At 40.3% G+C, this 18,701-nt stretch overlaps 1 protein-coding gene and 1 long non-coding RNA gene across 8 annotated transcripts in view; one reads left to right on the top strand and one right to left on the bottom strand.

Moving 5' to 3' along the window:
* Nucleotides 1–8,387, top strand: part of LOC138750122 (uncharacterized) — a 38,512-nt gene extending 30,125 nt beyond the window's left edge. Inside the window, exon 3 of the long non-coding RNA XR_011349080.1 lies at nucleotides 8,118–8,387. This is a non-coding gene — a long non-coding RNA (uncharacterized lncRNA). The remainder of the gene's footprint in view (nucleotides 1–8,117) is intronic.
* The window catches only part of LOC138750121 (WAS/WASL-interacting protein family member 2-like), a 114,232-nt gene that overhangs the window by 9,404 nt on the left and 86,127 nt on the right, over nucleotides 1–18,701 (bottom strand). For 6 of the 7 annotated variants that reach the window (XM_069912253.1, XM_069912258.1, XM_069912255.1 and 3 more), the window contains 3 exons: nucleotides 12,272–12,913; nucleotides 4,829–5,029; nucleotides 792–893 (listed from right to left, as the gene is read on the bottom strand). In XM_069912253.1, coding sequence (XP_069768354.1) covers nucleotides 792–893; nucleotides 4,829–5,029; nucleotides 12,272–12,913 — 945 coding nt within the window. The remainder of the gene's footprint in view (nucleotides 1–791; nucleotides 894–4,828; nucleotides 5,030–12,271; nucleotides 12,914–18,701) is intronic. The other variant, XM_069912254.1, reaches the window with a different exon arrangement.

The following is an 18,701-nucleotide window of genomic DNA, read 5'->3' as shown; positions in this document are numbered from 1 at the left end:
CCGGATCCTTCTGTCTTCCTTTGGAATGTTCACCCTTTTTGAAATCCCAATATTCTAAACTGTCTTCCAGACAATGACTCATGCTCTGGGCCTTTTTCCACTCCATTGCACCCCCAGTGGTGGTTTATCGTCCAAGTCCAGAAATTTTTAGATAATTTCTATGCACATGCTCAGTCCATCTCCCACTCTCTCAGCAGTCCACCTTCACCTTGGCTCTCTAAGGCAGACTCACATTTTAACATAAATCCACACATAACACATAGGCCAATACACAACACAGAACTCGGTAACACATGTTATATTCTAAATGTAGTATTACGTGACAATAATGGAACCTCTAGTGACATTTTTACTCTGGGTGATAAAAGATTCAACTTGCCTGGCAACTTTCAGGGAGCTATGGACTGGATCCCCAAATCCTTCTGCACATCAATGCTTTTAAGAGTCTACCATTAACTTTATTTTCCATTACATTTGACCTTCCAGAGTGCAACACCCCACCCCTTTCTGGATCAAACTTTACTTGTCATTTCTATAATTAATCTATATCTTGATAACCTTCTGACCTCAACTCCATTAATCCTTGTGTCATCTGCAAACTTACTAGCCCATCTATCTAGATTTCCATCCTTTACAAATCCATACACATATTACATATTAAATAAATAAAAATAGATAGGTCTTATGATCTCACGATAAGGTTTATTTCTGTTAAATCTGATGAACAGTTCAGTATTGGCTTAAGGTTGAGATCTTTGCATATTAATAAAACACAAACAGGAGCAACTCACTTCTGTTCATCTTACTTGGGTATGTTTTTTGGAAATGCCGATATTCCTCTGGTACAGGAAAGTCTTCAATTGGGTGAAAGCAGTATTTTGATTCAAAGTCATCTAGGAAGGAGACATTTTTCTTAAATAAATGTACAATCTGGATTACCCTGACCTCAAATATAACAGGTTCTCAATTTTTTGTTTTGTTTGACTATTAGTAGCCTAGATAAATGAAGATTACGCTGTTAAAAAGTCAGGAAACTGAATACTACCATCACCATCTTCTATCTAATTATAAACCATTTGGCTAGGAGAGATCTGAACTTATTTTAGCCCCTCTAAATTAAATTCTTGAATCAGCTTGACAGTAGCTGCTATTCCAAAATTTTGCCAAGTAAAGAAATAGTCAAAAGCAGGAGAGAAGTTCTGCAAAGTAGCCAAATTTGCATGGTTTTCCTTGGTAACTAAAGTTCAAAACATCCCAAAATGAGATGGAAAACAGGGCTTTTAGAATTCAGTTTTTGAATTTACCTAATTCAAACTTAATGGTTAAAACACATGTGGAACACTGCAATTGGTTCCTAGTACATAAGCCCACTCCAGTAATACCATTAGCTCAAGTCTGAATAAACAGATGGTTACATCAGAGTTTTCCCATATGGCAAGTTACTGAGTTGGCACAGGGTTTTGATGCACACAAATTCTTATCGGCATTGCCCAAATGGCAACTTACAGCTATAAGCAGCTTGAGTCAATCATGTAGAAGATGGAGGGGAATGGTGATTGGGGAGAGGAAGGCGTGAGAGACTTTCCTGTGAGGGGGAGGGAGGGAAAGGTTATCCAAGTAAACAATCACTCTGGCTGGCTCTCTCACGTCTCCTAATGGCTCATGCACTGAGCTAGGCATCATCCTCCCCTCTCCAGTAGGAAATGCCACCAGAGAGAACTGTAAAAAGATCCACTGAGATAGTTTTTCTTTCTATAAATGTACCTATTTCTTTTTTCCTGGAAATAATGTCCTTAATCTTGCTTTGTGTGCACCTTTATTCTACATTAAGTTAATGCAGTTTCAGTATAAACTTTACATTTTAATTTTAAAGTGCGAGATGATAAAATGCGTTCGAGATTATTCCTTTTAGGAAGGATTGTTTCCTTGTGATTTTACCTTATGGAAAAAACTACTCAGTCGTCCCCTACTTACAACATACGTGACTTATGAAAAAAAAACTATATAAAGGATCGAGGGGCTGTTTATTTTGACAGCATAATATGGCAGTAGAAGTGCTAAGACTCCATTGCTGCCAAATGTGTGGTCTTTCCACTGCTGGGCCATGGACGAAGTGTTGCGGGTCCAATTTAAGAAGGTGTCAACCGGAGTTGCATACATCCATTTCAAGATCCAACCAGTCAGTCGGAAAAGAACTCGAACACATGTCAGGGACCATCTGTATTCGACAAGAAATGAAACACAGGCTGGCTGATAGGTTATCTGATAGGTTATCTGGGCTGATCTTGGTTATTTTCTGATTACTATCCACTAATCCATACTGGAAAGTCAACTGCAGAATCCAGTAACCAAATAAGATTTCAACAGATAACTTTAGCCTTGGAAGAACTATCACTAATATGATGTTAAACCATTTCAGGTACCTAAACAACTGGATGCAGAAACTGACCATGGTAAAGAGAGATTACCTGTGAGAAAATGTGGCCATGGCCACATAATTCCAGTATATCAGAAACAAAAAGAGACTCTCCCTCTCTCTGCAGAATAATCCATCATACTCCATCAAATACTCCATTCATTCTTGTTTCTCCCTCTCCCCTTCCTTCCCCTCACTCCTACTTCCCCTCACTACCCCTTGCCTTCTCACTCCCTCACTCTCTCATTCTCACTCTCTCCCTCTCTTACTCCCTCACCCTCACCCATCTCACTCTCTCGCTCTCCCCTTCTCCTTTCCTCTCATTCTCTTTCTAGCTCTCTTCCCCTTCCCACTGTCTCACCCTCGCTCTCTCTCCCATTCTCACTCTATCTCCCTCTCCTGTCTCACCCTCTCCTCCTCACTCCCTCTTCCTCTCATCATCCTCTCACTCCTCCTTTCATCTCTCCCACTCCCCTTTTCTCTCCCCTTATCACTCCCACACTCTCAACCCTTCTCTCTCCTCTTCTCACTTTCTTCCACACCCCATCTCACTCTTTCCCTCACCTTCTCATTCCCTCTTCCTTTCCTCTTCTTACTCTCTCTCCTCATACTCTTTCTCTCCTATTCTGTCCCAATCCCACTCCCCTTTTCACTCTCCCCTTCTCCTTCTCTCTTACTCTCTCTCCCTCTCACCTCACATCCCTCCTCACTTTCTCTCTCCCTTTCCCTGTCCACTTCTCCCTCTCCCATTCTCACTATCTCTCTCCTCACTCCCTCTATTCCTCTCACTCTTTCCCTCACCCCTTCTCCCTCCTCACTCTCCCTCACCTCACTCTCTCTCCCCTTCTCTATCCTAACCCCTCACTCTCCCCATCTCACTCTCTCCTTCTCCCCTTCTCAATCTCCCTCCATCCCCTTCTCAATCTCTTTCCCTCACCTCACTCTATCCCCCTCTCACTCTCTCCCCTTCTCATTCTCTCCCATTCTCACTCTCCCCTTCAGTCTCTCCCTCTATCCCATTCTCTCACTCCCCTTTTCACTCTCCATTTCTCACATTCTCTCCCTTTCTCACTCTCCCCTTCTCACATTCTCTCCCTCTCTTCCCTTCTCACTCTCTCCCCACTTTTCACACTCTCCATCTCCCCTCGCTCTTTCTCACCCCACTTGTTCTCTCCATCTTCCCTTCTCACTCCATTTCCCTCTCCCCTTCTCACTTGCCCTCATTCTCTCCTCTCCCCTTCTCACTCTTTCTCCATCTCTCCCTCTTTCCCTCTCTCTCTCACCCTCTCTTCTTTCTCACTCTCTCTCCCTTCTCACTCCATTTCCCTCTCCCCTTTTCTCACTCTCTCTTCCTCTTCCCTGATGCTTTCTGAACCACTGAGCACTTCCACCATTTTCATACTTTTATTTCAGATTTCCAGCATCTGCTTTTGCTAGCTATTCAGTTGGAATGTAACCATTCTAATTAGAACTCCCTGGAAATGCACAGTAGAACATGGTTTATTGAGAACTTGCCAATTATCTATTTCTTAATATTCATTACTGTTATTTTTGTTTGGAGTGCAAACTGGCTATTAATTTCCCAAATAATCTTTAAGAAATTAATAGACCTTAAAACCAAGTTTATGTACAATTGCTTTGAAATATTACTGAGCCATACGGTAAGGCTCCCATTCTGCAATACATGATTCCAGCTGGTGTGGACAGAAATGGGGCTAGAGAGGAACAGAAGACCCAGTAATGGTCCCTGTTCTGCTCATCAACTCTGTGATAGTATGCAGATGGATATACGGTGAGGTGAAAACCAGTGGCATCTAACAAAATAGAGCTTGAAATTCACCTTTTAGGATTATGCAAGATTACAGCAGTTTCCTGTGGAAGGACACCTCAGGAAAGAGCCAACATGATCAGGAATGGAATAATGAAGGAGAAAACTGGGAGAAGATAAAAGGAAAGCAAATGCTTGTTATACTTCTAAAAATTAATTCTTAGACTTGAATAGTGACTTCTATAAGTGTCTGATTCCTGTCAGCTCAGTATGTTTCCATCTGATGGTACAACTGCTAATGACATAGTTAAGATATATTCATATGGAATAAATTTTGCAAAATATACTGCCTCAAAAATATTTCAGAACATGTTCATAAATAAAAAGTTCATTCTATGCCAATTTTGATATTCAGATGGAAACGGCACAAAATAAACAAGTGATGGACCCAGCCCTAAAAACCCCATTTCACTGGAGAAGTGGAGGACAGTGATGAGAAGGAAAAGTGAAGATTAAAGGAATGTAGCAGAAGAGTGAAGCTCTGGAGCAGGGAAAAAAAATAATCAGAGTAGCCATCCGGTTGGAAGAGACAACAATATATTTTAAAAAGAACTGGAGTTTGCTATTCTTTATCCCACTATTACCTAGGAATGATTTGGAAGATAATCCAGAGTCCTTGTGTCCATTTCTCAAAGGTGGTGGAGGAGGAGGTGCAGGAGTCCTCATTGGTGGTGCTGGTGGCCTGCCTCGATGTGAAGGGTCTGAAGAGGGCATCCTATATGGTGGTAAGGGGGGAGGGACTTCTCTGGCTGCATTCCGCATTGCAGGGGGAGGTGGTGGAGGAGCTGTGGAACACAATGCATTTCTGTCAAGTGCCAGATAAGGCAATACATTTATGATTAAATCTAAACAGTTTTGTAACTAGGGAAAAATGAGAATTAACACTGCTAGATTTGATGGTAATTACTGGAGACAAAAGAAAAAAGATTAAAATCAAAATACATACTTGGCAAGATACATCAACAGCTCTTCTCAAATCTATGTGTAAAATACTATCCCATTTGTGCTTTTTTTTCTTCTCAAATAATCTGCAATCAATATTTGAAATTATAAACTATTTTTAAGCAGTTATCTACTCTATTATTAGTTTCTATACAGCATTCACACCGCCAACTAATTTTGGAAATAACATGCGAGGTCATCCTACCATGGATAAAGCTGGATTTAGTACTACTAGTTACTGGTAGATAAAAATAGATGCTGGCACATAGGACCCCTGCTTAGAGATTTTTTTTAAAATTAAACAATTAAATAGGAAAATTTGCAGACTCTGTGATTGTAGTGGAATGCAAAAAAAATGCTGAAGATACTCAATGTCTATATGAAGTAAAGAGAAACCCATGTTCAGGTCTGAGCCCTTCATCAAGGACCGAACAAAAAGCAGGCAGGCAGGTGCCTGAGATCAATATTATTTGGAATATTATTTTAGAGATCAAGCTAAATCCAATGATGACTATTGAAGGAGCTCAATATTCAAAGCAAGGGGGAAAAAGAGATTGAGACCTTGCATGTATATGGCTGCACATTTCAAGGCTTCCCCAAATTCTTTGCAGCTAACCAAGTGTGATGAAGTATTGCAATGCAAGGGATTCAGCATTTTAAATGAGCATTTCAAGACCTCACAAACCACATGATAGTCTCCAGATAATTTATTTTAGTTACACTTAGTCAGGACAGAATGGACAACACTCTTGCTCGTCTTTGAAAAAGAACCCATAAGGTCTTGCGAGAGAGATATCTCAGTTAAGTTCCCATTTGAAAAGTGGCATTTCCCACAAAACAGTGCCACTTCAAAGATGTCCCAGTAGTTACTCATTTCTTAAGAGTAGCTGTAAAACAATTATATTCATTCCTAGAAATTGTGTGAACAAATTGCTATTATGTTGCACTCAAAAACACCCCATGTACAAATTATTCAAATTTAATTTTAAAATTGCCAAAATGTGTATGGAGTGAACCAGCATTGGTACATTTGGCCTCTGTCATGAACAAAGTTTTTGCCACATCTAAATCATAAATCTGAAGAACTAAGTTGAAAATGTTTCAGTTTATATGAAGTCAAATACAATTGATATAAAAAATTATAATCTACTAATCTATAACATTTATTACCTTAGTCTACTATCTTTACACATATTTCTCCTAACATTTCCATCAATCTTTCTATCTAAATCTAATTCCCATTTCATTCTTTATTTATGAAGATCGGATTTAGGTATTTTATTTTGTAAGAACTCATACATTTCAGAAATGAATTTTTTCCAATCATCTTTGTCTAGATTGTCTAGGTCAAGGGTGTTAAACTTAAATTCACAGAGGGCCAAAATTAAAAACTTGGACTAAGTCGTGGGCCAAACTAAATATTTATTGAAAATTTTCAACAACATCTGCATGTTTTCTCTTCTTTCAACATATGTAATGTTAAACTTTTTCTTATTAAAATAAATGTTTAATAATAGTTTTGGTTAAACTCTTTCCAGAAGAAGCATTAACAAATGAGAAATAAAATATTCAATAAATAATATTTCTCTATAGCCTTTAAGCTCCTTTTAAATGTATTTTTTCCATAAGCCAACAAGTCAAAAAAATAACAACTTGCTTCAATGAAAATCCAATCTTTTAACTATGAACAGTCCAAAGTTAACCAAAGAAAATATTAATCCAAGCTTAACTTGCTACACTGTGATTTACTCTGATGCACCTGGGTCTAAACCAGATACTTGGCATCTCTTCTTAGATGCAAGTTCATCAAACTCTGGGGTCAGAGTTTGCCTCCCACCTGTCTTGAAAGGTCCTGTTTTCTGTCTTTCGTTTGGCCATTTTTCGTAAGGGGTTTATTACATGTGAGTTGGGCGACAGATCACAGATGCTGATGAAAGTAAAGAGAGGAGGTGGGGGCGATTAGCGGGCTGACGGGACAGAGCCAATGCATTTGCAAAGCATTCTGGGATTTACAGCATTAACTGTGCATGCGCTATACTGGCGCGGCGGCCAGCGGGCCAGCTCTAATACATATTTGATATGATCTTGTGGGCCAAATATAATTTATATCACAGGCCTGAGTTTGACATGTGTGGTCTAGGTAGTTTTAAATCATGACCCAATTGTTCTAATAATTTATTTTAACTTCATGTTAACAAAAATAAGTGTTTGGATGGATTTGAAATGTATCTTTCATGCAGTTAAAAGACAAAAATTTCCCTGCTTCAAAACAATTTTCAACTTTTTAAATTCCCATTTGATTCCAAACTTTAATAGTAAAAGAAAAAAGTTTATTCTGGTATAGAGGTGCTTTCATTGAAATCTTACCTTTTACACCTGTCTGATGATGATGATGATATTAATAATAATAATAATGATATAACAATAAGTTGTCCTAAGGTTAAAAGTTTTTGGTTGCAAATTAAATTGTTTTTAAGAGCAGATATTAAAAGTAAGTTTACTTTTTGACCCAATGTTGTTTTTACCAGGAGATAGTAAGTCAACAACTTTAAGATTGAAATTGAATATGTATCAAATTGAATTTTTGTGTTTGTCATTGGCGGATTCTAAAAATTGTTAAGCTATTACATGGAAATCGGATTCAATTTTAGGGATGAAAAGATGGCATAATGAAATGAAAGCCTGTATTCCTTTAGAAAATATTACATATAATTTGAGAGATAAATACTTTTTCTTTGCTAAAATTTGCAGCCCATATCTGAAAAGTATTGATGTTAAAATATGAACTCTCTGATACTGCCGCTCCTGCAGCCAAGAAGCTTTAGAGTTCTAAAAGTGATTATATACTAGATAATGATCTCCTTTTTCTCCCCACACTCCTGTTCGGCTCCGAATCATGGGTCCTCTACCGGCACCACCTACGGCTCCTAGAACGCTTCCACCAGCGTTGTCTCCGCTCCATCCTCAACATCCATTGGAGCGCTTACACCCCTAACGTCGAAGTACTCGAGATGGCAGAGGTCGACAGCATCGAGTCCACGCTTATGAAGATCCAGCTGCGCTGGATGGGTCACGTCTCCAGAATGGAGGACCATCGCCTTCCCAAGTGGCGAGCTCTCCACTGGCCACCGTGACAGAGGTGCACCAAAGAAAAGGTACAAGGACTGCCTAAAGAAATCTCTTGGTGCCTGCCACATTGACCACCGCCAGTGGGCTGATAACGCCTCAAACCGTGCATCTTGGCGCCTCACAGTTTGGCGGGCAGCAACCTCCTTTGAAGAAGACCGCAGAGCCCACCTCACTGACAAAAGGCAAAGGAGGAAAAACCCAACACCCAACCCCAACCAACCAATTTTCCCTTGCAACCGCTGCAATCGTGTCTGCCTGTCCCGTATCGGACTTGTCAGCCACAAACGAGCCTGCAGCTGACGTGGACTTTTTACCCCCTCCATAAATCTTCGTCTGCGAAGCCAAGCCAAAGAAGAAAGAAAAGAAAGAGGTGGGGAAGGGAGGAGGGAGGGTATTAGTTTGATGATTGAGGAGGTTGGGGTTTTTTAATATAAAGATGATTAATCACATTATATATGTATTAAATTGTAGAAACTAACATTACGTTTTGCGATTTTAAACTTTAAATAAAATATAAAAAAAGAATAATTTCAAAAATCCATTAACTTTATTTGTATGACGATCTCTCCTCGTACACCCTCTTCCCAACATTCCTAATAGCTCCACAAGAAAACAACAGAGTTAAACAAATGACACAAAGCCCAAGGTGAAGCCTCTCTTTAAATATTAGGGTAGAATTGCAAAAAGGTTCCCGATTCTGATGGTCATCTAGAAAGTAGGCCTGAGTAGGTATGGGGTGAATATAGGTCCAGGTCCGAGAGCATGCCACAGAAACAAAGCTCCTGGCAGTCCATTACGTAACTGTGGAATTTAAACACATCACAACAATAACTATAAGCATCATCTTCATTATATGCAACCAAGAACAAGAATAATTAATTGGGAAACTGTAGAGCAACTTTCTGAAGGAATTGTATCTAGTGTAAGCAGGGATAGTGGAAGGGAGATAGATCTTTGTATTCAGTGTCTGGGTCACAATATTTATTAAAGCTGCAATGAAATTGGTTCTAAAAATCTGCATAGCAACATGTGAAACCTTCCAACTCAAAGATTAAAAAATCTGCAAATAAAAGCAAGACTTCTGGAGAATCAATGCTGTAATTCAAATTTGGGTCTGTTTCTTTAACAGTTCAAAGTTTCTAAGCCATGGAAAACATGTAAAACTCATCCACTCCTTTGCATGAATTATTTACAGTATTCCTGTTCAAAGTTTGGAACTTGTGAAGCAAATTATTAACCTTTCAATATCAGATTTTGATCCAATTCTACTCAGAGTTTAAGGTCCTTTAATTTTAATCGGTCAATAGATTTGACTTTGGATGATTTTCACTATTGAAATTCTTTTGTACGTCAAAGCTATATACATATTTTTCCCCACCCATTTGAGATCAGAGCACTGTTGGCCAGACCAGCATATACAGCACTTCCAGAGAGACTGGCTCGGCCATTTGAGTGTGTTTAATTAATCAATGACATGAAACAAATCTGGAATTGCTTCTCTGCAGTCAGCATTATTATAACTGGCTGATGTCATTTTTCACAACTTCCAGATTATCAACTGAATTTAAATGACACCATGTTGTGATGGGATTTGAATTTTGGCATCTGTTATAAAGTCATACAGCACAGAAACAGGCCCAGCTTGTCCGTGCCAAACAGCGTGCCATACTGCTTTAGTCACACTTGGCCATATTTAGTCCAGGCCCTTCTCATCCATGAAATTATCTATGTTTGTTAAGGAAAGCTAACATACCTGCCTCTATTACTTTGTCTGTGCCTATCACCATCTGAGCGAAGAACTGTCGCCTAACGTCCCTTCTAAATCCCATCCTCATTTTTATGCCCCTTAGTATTAGATTTTCCTACTCTAGGAAACACTGTCACTCTTCAACTTTATACTTTTATCCACATTAAAAAGACCCCCTCTCAATCTCCTACACTTGCAGGAAAACAGTCCTTTTTTTTTTCTGTCTGGATTACTAAATCAATCTGAACACATCTCCATTCCTCTTTTGCCACAAGGAATGCTTCCTAGTTTCAGTAACAATTGGCTGGTTGTAACTCTATAATGCCTGGTATGTATTTGCCTGCCAGTGGCAAAAGGTTGCCTTCAACTAACCTATTGTCATCATTTTGCCCCTCAACTATCCCATTGGTTTCAACATACCCTCCTTTTAAGTAAATTATTACATCAGCATACAATCCATTTATCTGCTAAATAATTCAATTACTATCACCACCCATAAAGGCATTTTTCATCTTTAGTGATTTTTGCAAAAAACAACCTCTAATGTGAAGTCTGAAAATGAAGAATCTTGACAAACAGGCTACAAAGCTCATCAAGTAAATGTGGTTGCTTTATGACACATTAATTTACCAATTTCAAGCCTTTGCACAATTGCATTTCATATACCATTAGTGTTCCTCTTTATTAACTAATTACTTTTTTAAAGCTTTTAGATGAGACAGTAACAATATTATTGTTTTGTAGTCAGCCTCAGTTTAAAGAACATTTTTTCAGCTGTACCATAAATTATTTTGCATCTTCGTCCTATAATATGTCCAACGCAACTTGTCCATCACAACCTTGAAAATCTATCAAGCTGTCCTTAAACCATTTCATTTCAAACTTGTCAACATTCTAGTCTATTTTTAACCATAATTATACATACTGAAATCATCCTGGTGAATTACATTCAATTGCTTCTTTTAAAGACATGTCCACAAATCAGATCTTTCACTCAAGCATCTTTTCAGCTATTTTTTTCCTTAAGTTGTACAAATAAGTAATGTTTCTTAGTCTCATAAGGCAATACAACAAAGAACCTGTGAGAAATTTATTATGATTTTATTTTTCCTGATTGAATAAGCAGCCATCAGGAGCGACACAGCAAGGCAGCATGTTTCAAAACTATAAATAAACTACACAGCTTCAATTGACAATTTTCTCTTCCTGTTCCTGCAGGCATCATCTGCAACTTAAAATCTACTTCACCATTCATTAAACGTTCTGAAATGTTCACCAATCACGCTCAGCCTAAAATTCTACCTTGATTTTAGGCTTGATTTTAGATGATACCGCTGGTTCATTCTGAGATCTTAGCCAGTACAGGTCAGTCTTTAGAAAATTCAATTCACTCCATTTGATATTAAGAAACAACAAAAAACAAGACAATACAAAATGCCAGCGACTGAAAACCTGTGCTCCAGATCTTGTTGTGCCACTCCAGTACAGTTACAAAAATTATACCTTTTCATCAGGTAAGCCTTGTGCCTTGTTTTCAGAAAGCAGGATAAATCCAGCTGACTATCATCAAATCAGCCGACTCTAAATCATTATGGGAACACATTTCATCAGCAAATGCTATCAAGTGGTACCTACTCACTAATATCTTGCTAATGCTGGAGCTCTTTCTGCCGCAGCCCAAACCAGACGATATTTGATTAAATTTTACATCAACTGAAGCTAATGTGTATCAAGGTAAAAATAAAATTCCAATGGTTAGTCATCTGTCAGCCCCATTGAAATCTCTTTTTTTCTTGCACTACTCAAATTGTGAATATTACCTTTTATGTTTATATCTTTCCATACAGTAATGTAAACTATTGGAAGTTTTTTTTAAAAGCAAATTATCTGTTTGGCTGCAAGTAAGAATTTTGGGCATATGTACTTGGAAAAATATGCCAAATTCATTATCTTCTAATTTGATTCTAAATTATTCATGCCCACATGCATGCATTTTTTGAAAGATAAACTCAATCAGCATTAAGATGATATGAATTTTCAAAACATTAATCTAGCAAGAAAGCCTGATTTTAAGACCAGCTAATTTTTGAATGGCTCCTTTAACATACATGGCAACAATCCAATAAATCATCAAGAAAATGGGTTTCAGTACCAATTTTTGAGTTATCTATGGCATATGAATTCTGTTACTTGTGAACAAGGTTCTTACCTGTGCCACGATTTGGTGGATCCCTGGCAGGTGGTGATGGTCGGTTTTGGGAAGGAGGAGGAGGAGGAGGAGCAACTCCCCGAATTGGACCGGCTGACTTCCGCGATAATGAATTGTGTCTTTGTGGGAGTTCGGGGGCAGCTTCACTCCCAGGGCTTGAAGGATCATTATGCACATAGGGTGGTTGCCTGTATGGTGGAGGAGGGGGTGGCAAAGGTTGGCTCTGAATACTATTGAGCCTGAGATTCATTGGTGATGGAGGAGGCTTGACTGATGGAGGGGCAGGAGGTTCATCTCTAATGTATGGTGTCTTTTGACCTGGTGTCGGAGGCAAAGGTTTTTCTCTGTTATACGGTCCACTGGAATGAGTTTGGCTGCTGTGCATAGGTGGTGGAGGCGGATTTGTACGTCTTCCAATTGGAGGTGGTGGCGGCAGTGCTGATGCACTGTGTCTCAAACCTCCACCACTATTGGGGCGGGATGAGCTTGAAAGATCTGGTAATGAAGGTCGGTGAACTCTTGGCAGCTCTGGAGGAGAGATTTTGCTTTGTGAATCATCACTGAAGCGGTTGCTGCTAGGAGGTGGTCGGGGGGCAGCAGATCTTGAGCTAGGTGGATTTATTGCTGTTTTACTTGAAGATTCTGAAAATAAAGTAAAAGTAATTTAAATGTAAAATGCCATATTTTAGAAACAACATTCTAGCCTCCTTGATGGAGATGTTTATTTGGAAAATACCAAGCAAATCAAACTTGAACCACCCGAGATTAAATTCCAAAATTGTCAGAATGAGATTGATCATGCAATAAAAGGAGAGTTAGAGTGGAAGATTGCTAGAAACTGGAAATCTTTGTTGACCCCTTCATGAAAATGCATGAATGAAGGACAACACTGGACAGAACAAGCCAATGGCTCAGTGGTTTTTAAACCTTTTCTTTCCACTCACATACCATTTTAAGTAATCCCTATGCCATAGGTTTTTCTGGTATTAGTAAGGGTTGGAAAGAAAAAGTTTGAAAACCACTCTTTTAATCATACCCTGTCATATTTTATGTCCAATATGTTATTGAAAATTCATTTTCTGCACTCACACTTAAACCTATTCCCTGCTGATCTTGGTGCAGTCAGTGACAGACAAGGTGAAAGGTTTCACCAGGACATTGTGACGATGGAAAAGTGGTATCAGGGCAACTGGAATCCATCAATGGTGGCTGACTATTGTTGGACACTGACACGAGAGGCATCAGATGCTGAGTATAAATGAAAATCAACAGCAAGACATTTTTAGGTCAATTAAACTAATGCAATGTGTCAGCATTTTTATGCAATTAAATTCAATAAAAGTTAATTTAATGCTTCTCCAATTTCTTACATAATACAGCAAATCTTAAATTATCTGTGTTCATCTAGAAGTTGTCTATCATGATTGCTAATTTTTTTAAGGAAACAAGCCTTTTGAAAAAAATTGTCTAGCATTGCCAGTTTTTGTGAAATTGCTTAAGAAATAAACATAGTTACAACATAGGGGATAACTCCCTTCTTTTTCAAATAACACCAAAGTATATTTCATGTCTATCAGACAGGTCCAGTAGGGCATTACTTAAAATAAGACAATTCTAGCAGCTTTTCTAAGGTATTGGACTAGTACATGGGCCTTAAATATCCAGAATTAGATTTGAACCCACAACTATTGTTTCAGTGAAAAAGATAATGAATTTAATAACAATTTTTTACATCTACTCCCTGGCATTTATGGAATTAATTTCCTGTAAATTTCATTGCCCTCCATATTTATTTCGAGGCCATACAAAATTCATGAAGAATAGAGAAAAAACAAACAATTCAATTGAAATAATATCCTTCACTACATATTTTTTCTTGAAATATTTTTCTGTTCAATATTGAAAATCTAAAGCATTTCATCTCAATCATCATCCTCCTGAACTTTACCCAGTTCTAAGTTTTCTCAGGAAGTGTAGTCGCTGTTGTGGTTTCCTGACAAATGAGGAGAGTCCACATTAAGTCATTAGTTAAATGAAATCCAAGGAATCTGGTGCTTTACCCTCACTCCACAACAGAGTTACCAATGTAACTCTGTTACATTGTGGCAGGTGGCAGGTGGTCATTCATGGTTGTCCTGAAGTCTATGATCATCTCCTTCGTCTTAAGACTCAGGTTGTTACTCTTGCAATATATCACAAGATTTTTCTCCTCTTCTCTGTAGTTTGACTCAATTGCTGCTAATGAGGTGTTGTGTCTGTTACTGTTGTGTCACCTGCAATCTTTAATAACATTGTTGGACTGGATCTGACGATGCAGTCGTGGGTTAGTAGCAGTCTGAGAACATAGCCCTGAAGTGCTCCAGTGTTCAAGTGATGGTGCTTAATGTTCTGTTACCGACATGGACAAACTGTGTTCTTTCCATTAGGAAAGCAAGAATCCTGTTATGGAGGGAGTGTCCAGTCCCAGCGAGGCTAGCTTCTACACAGTCTCTGGAGGAATGATCATATTAAACATCAAGCTGAAGTTGATGAACAGCAGCCAGGCATATGTGACTGTCCGCTTAGGCTTCTTCCCCAATCCCAGCATTACTGAAGGAGAGGGCAGGAAAATGTAAGGGTGCAAGGGACATAAGTTTGTTAGCATTAACAGACAAAGGAAAGTGGCCAGACATTATGTTATCAAAACTGCAATACAGTGCAACTATAACTGTTTGCTCAGTTACAAAGATATGTAACCACACCTGCTTAGTCAATTACAAAAGATATAGTAAAAAATTTAACAAGAACAGGGGGATGCTCCGAGCCAACATCACTGCACATGGAGAATGCAACCTTGAAAATACATTGAATTAATTGAATGGATACAGCAGAAAGAAACAAGTGGCAACAGTTACTCCTCTTTTATGCTCCCCACTCCTGCTAGTAATATGCAATTAAAGATTGTTTGTGTAGCTCATTTGTTCAGCTGTAGTTTTATTCTGAGGAGATACACCACAGGCCGAATTTAACACCAAAGGTTAATTAACAACTTTATATTGCCTCCAAAGTAGATGAGTAAAATGCAAGAAGAGTTGGAGAATTCAGGAAAATAAAAAAAGTAGAATATAGAATTGATGTATAATGTATGGTTGGTCAGTGTAGAGTCAGACTCTATTACCTAATACACCAAGAACCAGAGTACCTTATATATTTTTAAAAAACGCTCACATGTAATGCACAAGTTATTTGCGTTTTTTACAAACCAGGCACTCTGAAGCCCCTATGTGATTTATTTGATATTTGTTAATGTGTTACCAGGATATTATCTAAATTAATGGACAATTGACACCTCTGGGAAAAGTTGATTGGGTGTTAATTGCAGGAGATTAACTGTGGTAGATAGTGGTATGTGCTTTGTCTCATGTCTCATTTATATGAAAATTGCTTTTGTCAGTTAGAATTTAGAATAAACACTACATCTGCACAATACGTGTATGCACATTATATTATACAAAAATATTTAAATAATTTATGATTTTAATGCACATTTATGCATGTGCATGTTATAAAAATGAAAATACAGTAGTTCTGTTCAAATTGGACCAAATAATCTTAAATCCATTCAAAAAGGAAGAGGTGACATTTCTTTTTTTTTTTCCTTCTTCTTCTTTGGCTTGGCTTCGCGGACGAAGATTTATGGAGAGGGTAAAAGTCCACGACAGCTGCAGGCTCGATTGTGGCTGACGTCCAATGCGGGATAGGCAGACACGGTTTCAGCGGTTGCAGGGGAAAATTGGTTGGTTGGGGTTGGGTGTTGGGTTTTTCCACCTTTGTCTTTTGTCAGTGAGGTGGGCTCTGCGGTCTTCTTCAAAGGAGGTTGCTGCCGCCGAACTGTGAGGCGCCAAGATGCACGGTTTGAGGCGATATCAGCCCACTGGCGGTGGTCAATGTGGTAGGCACCAAGAGATTTCTTTAGGCAGTGCTTGAATCTCTTCTTTGGTGCACCTCTGTCACGGTGGCCAGTGGAGAGCTCGCCATATAACACGATCTTGGGAAGGCGATGGTCCTCCATTCTGGAGACGTGACCCACCCAGCGCAGCTGGATCTTCAGCAGCATGGACTCGACGCTGTCGGCCTCTGCCATCTCGAGTACTTCGATGTTAGGGATGAAGTCGGTCCAATGAATTTTGAGGTTGGAGCGGAGACAACGCTGGTGGAAGCGTTCTAGGAGCCGTAGGTGCTGCCGGTAGAGGACCCATGATTTGGAGCCGAACAGGAGTGTGGGTATGACAACGGCTCTGTATACGCTAATCTTTGTGAGGATTTTCAGTTGGTTGTTTTTCCAGACTCTTTTGTGTAGTCTTCCAAAGGCGCTATTTGCCTTGGAGAGTCTGTTGTCTATCTCGTTGTCGATCCTTGCATCTGATGAAATGGTGCAGCCGAGATAGGTAAACTGGTTGACCGTTTTGAGTTTTGTGTGCCCGATGGAGATGGGGGGGGGGGGGGGGCTGGTAGTCATGGTGGCTGATGGAGGACCTCAGTTTTCTTCAGGCTGACTTCCAGGCCAAACATTTTGGCAGTTTCCGCAAAACAGGACGTCAAGCGCTGAAGAGCTAGCTCTGAATGGGCAACTGTTCACGGACAAGTTTCTCTTGTGTCTTGGTGTGAGCTTGCAGGCGCCTCAGATTGAAGAGACTGCCATCCATGCGGTACCAGATGTAAACATCGTCTTCATTGTTGAGGTCTTTCATGGCTTGGTTCAGCATCATGCTGAAGAAGATTGAAAAGAGGGTTGGTGTGAGAACACAGCCTTGATTCACGCCATTGGTAATGGAGAAGGGTTCAGAAAGCTCATTGCTGTATATGACTCGACCTTGTTGGTTTTCGTGCAGTTGGATAATCATGTTGAGGAACTCTGGGGGGCATCCGATGCGCTCTAGTATTTGCCAAAGTCAATTCCTGCTCACGGTGTCGAAGGCTTTGGTGAGGTCAACAAAGGTGATGTAGAGTCCTTTGTTTTGTTCTCTGCACTTTTCTTGGAGCTGTCTGAGGGCAAAGACCATGTCAGTAGTTCCTCTGTTTGCGCGAAAGCCGCACTGTGATTCTGGGAGAATATTCTCGGCGACACTAGGTATTATTCTATTTAGGAGAATCCTAGCGAAGATTTTGCCTGCAATGGAGAGCAGGGTGATTCCCCTGGAGTTTGAGCAGTCTGATTTCTCGCCTTTGTTTTTGTACAGGGTGATGATGATGGCATCATGAAGGTCCTGAGGCAGTTTTCCTTGATCCCAACAAAGCTTGAAAAACTCATGCAGTTTGAGATGCAGAGTTTTGCCGCCAGCCTTCCAGTCCTCTGGGGGGGATTCCATCCATACCTGCTGCTTTGCCACTTTTCAGTTGTTCGATTGCCTTATATGTCTCATCCAGGGTGGGAACCTCATCCAGCTCTAGCCTTAGGGGCTGTTGAGGGAGCTGGAGCAGGGCGGAATCTTGGACTGAGCGGTTGGCACTGAAAAGAGATTGGAAGTGTTCTGACCATCGGTTGAGGATGGAGATCTGGTCGCTGAGGAGGACTTTGCCGTCTGAGCTGCGCAGCGGGCTTTGGACTTGGGGTGAGGGGCCGTACACAGCCTTTAGAGCCTCGTAGAAACCCCTGAAGTCGCCAATGTCCGCGCTGAGTTGGGTTCGCTTGGCAAGGCTAGTCCAACACTCATTTTGGATCTCCCGGAGTTTGCGCTGAAGATGGCTGCATGCGCGACGGAAGGCTTGTTTCTTCTCTGGACAGGACGGCTTTGTAAGGTGAGTCTGGTGGGCAGCTCGCTTCTTTGCCAGCAGCTCCTGGATTTCTTGGCTGTTATTGTCGAACCAGTCCTTGTTTTTCCTGGAGAAGCCCAGTACCTCTTCAGTGGATTGCAGTATGGTAGTCTTCAGCTGATCCCAGAGGGTTTCAGGGGACGAGTCCGTGAGGCGGATTGCATCGTCGAGCTTTGCTTTGAGGTTTGCCTGGAAGTTTCCTCTGACTTTTTCTGACTGCAGGTTTCCAACATTGAACCTCTTTCTAGGGGCTCTACTGTTCCTGGGGTTAGGCTTGAAGTGAAGGTTGAGCTTGCAGTGAACCAGCCGGTGGTCAGTGTGACATTCCGCGCTGTGCATGAGCCTGGTGTGTAGCACATCTCGTTTGTCTCTTTCTCTCACCAGGACGTAGTCCAGGAGGTGCCAGTGTTTGGATCGGGGATGCATCCAGGTAGTCTTCTGGCTGTACCTCTGCTGAAAAAGGGTGTTTGTAATGACAAGCCGCTGTTCTGCGCAGAGCTCCAACAGGAGGCGCCCGTTGTCGTTGCACTTGCCGACACCATGCTTGCCCAGGATTCCTGGCCAGGTTTCTGAGTCTTTGCCGACGCGAGCGTTGAAGTCGCCAAAGATGACAACCTTGTCGGCTGTAGGGGTGCGT

The sequence above is a fragment of the Narcine bancroftii genome (assembly GCF_036971445.1).
Source record: "Narcine bancroftii isolate sNarBan1 chromosome 12 unlocalized genomic scaffold, sNarBan1.hap1 SUPER_12_unloc_1, whole genome shotgun sequence".
Lineage (NCBI taxonomy): Eukaryota > Metazoa > Chordata > Chondrichthyes > Torpediniformes > Narcinidae > Narcine > Narcine bancroftii.
Note: the sequence above shows the minus strand (reverse complement) of the source record. Positions and strands in the feature narration are given on the sequence as shown.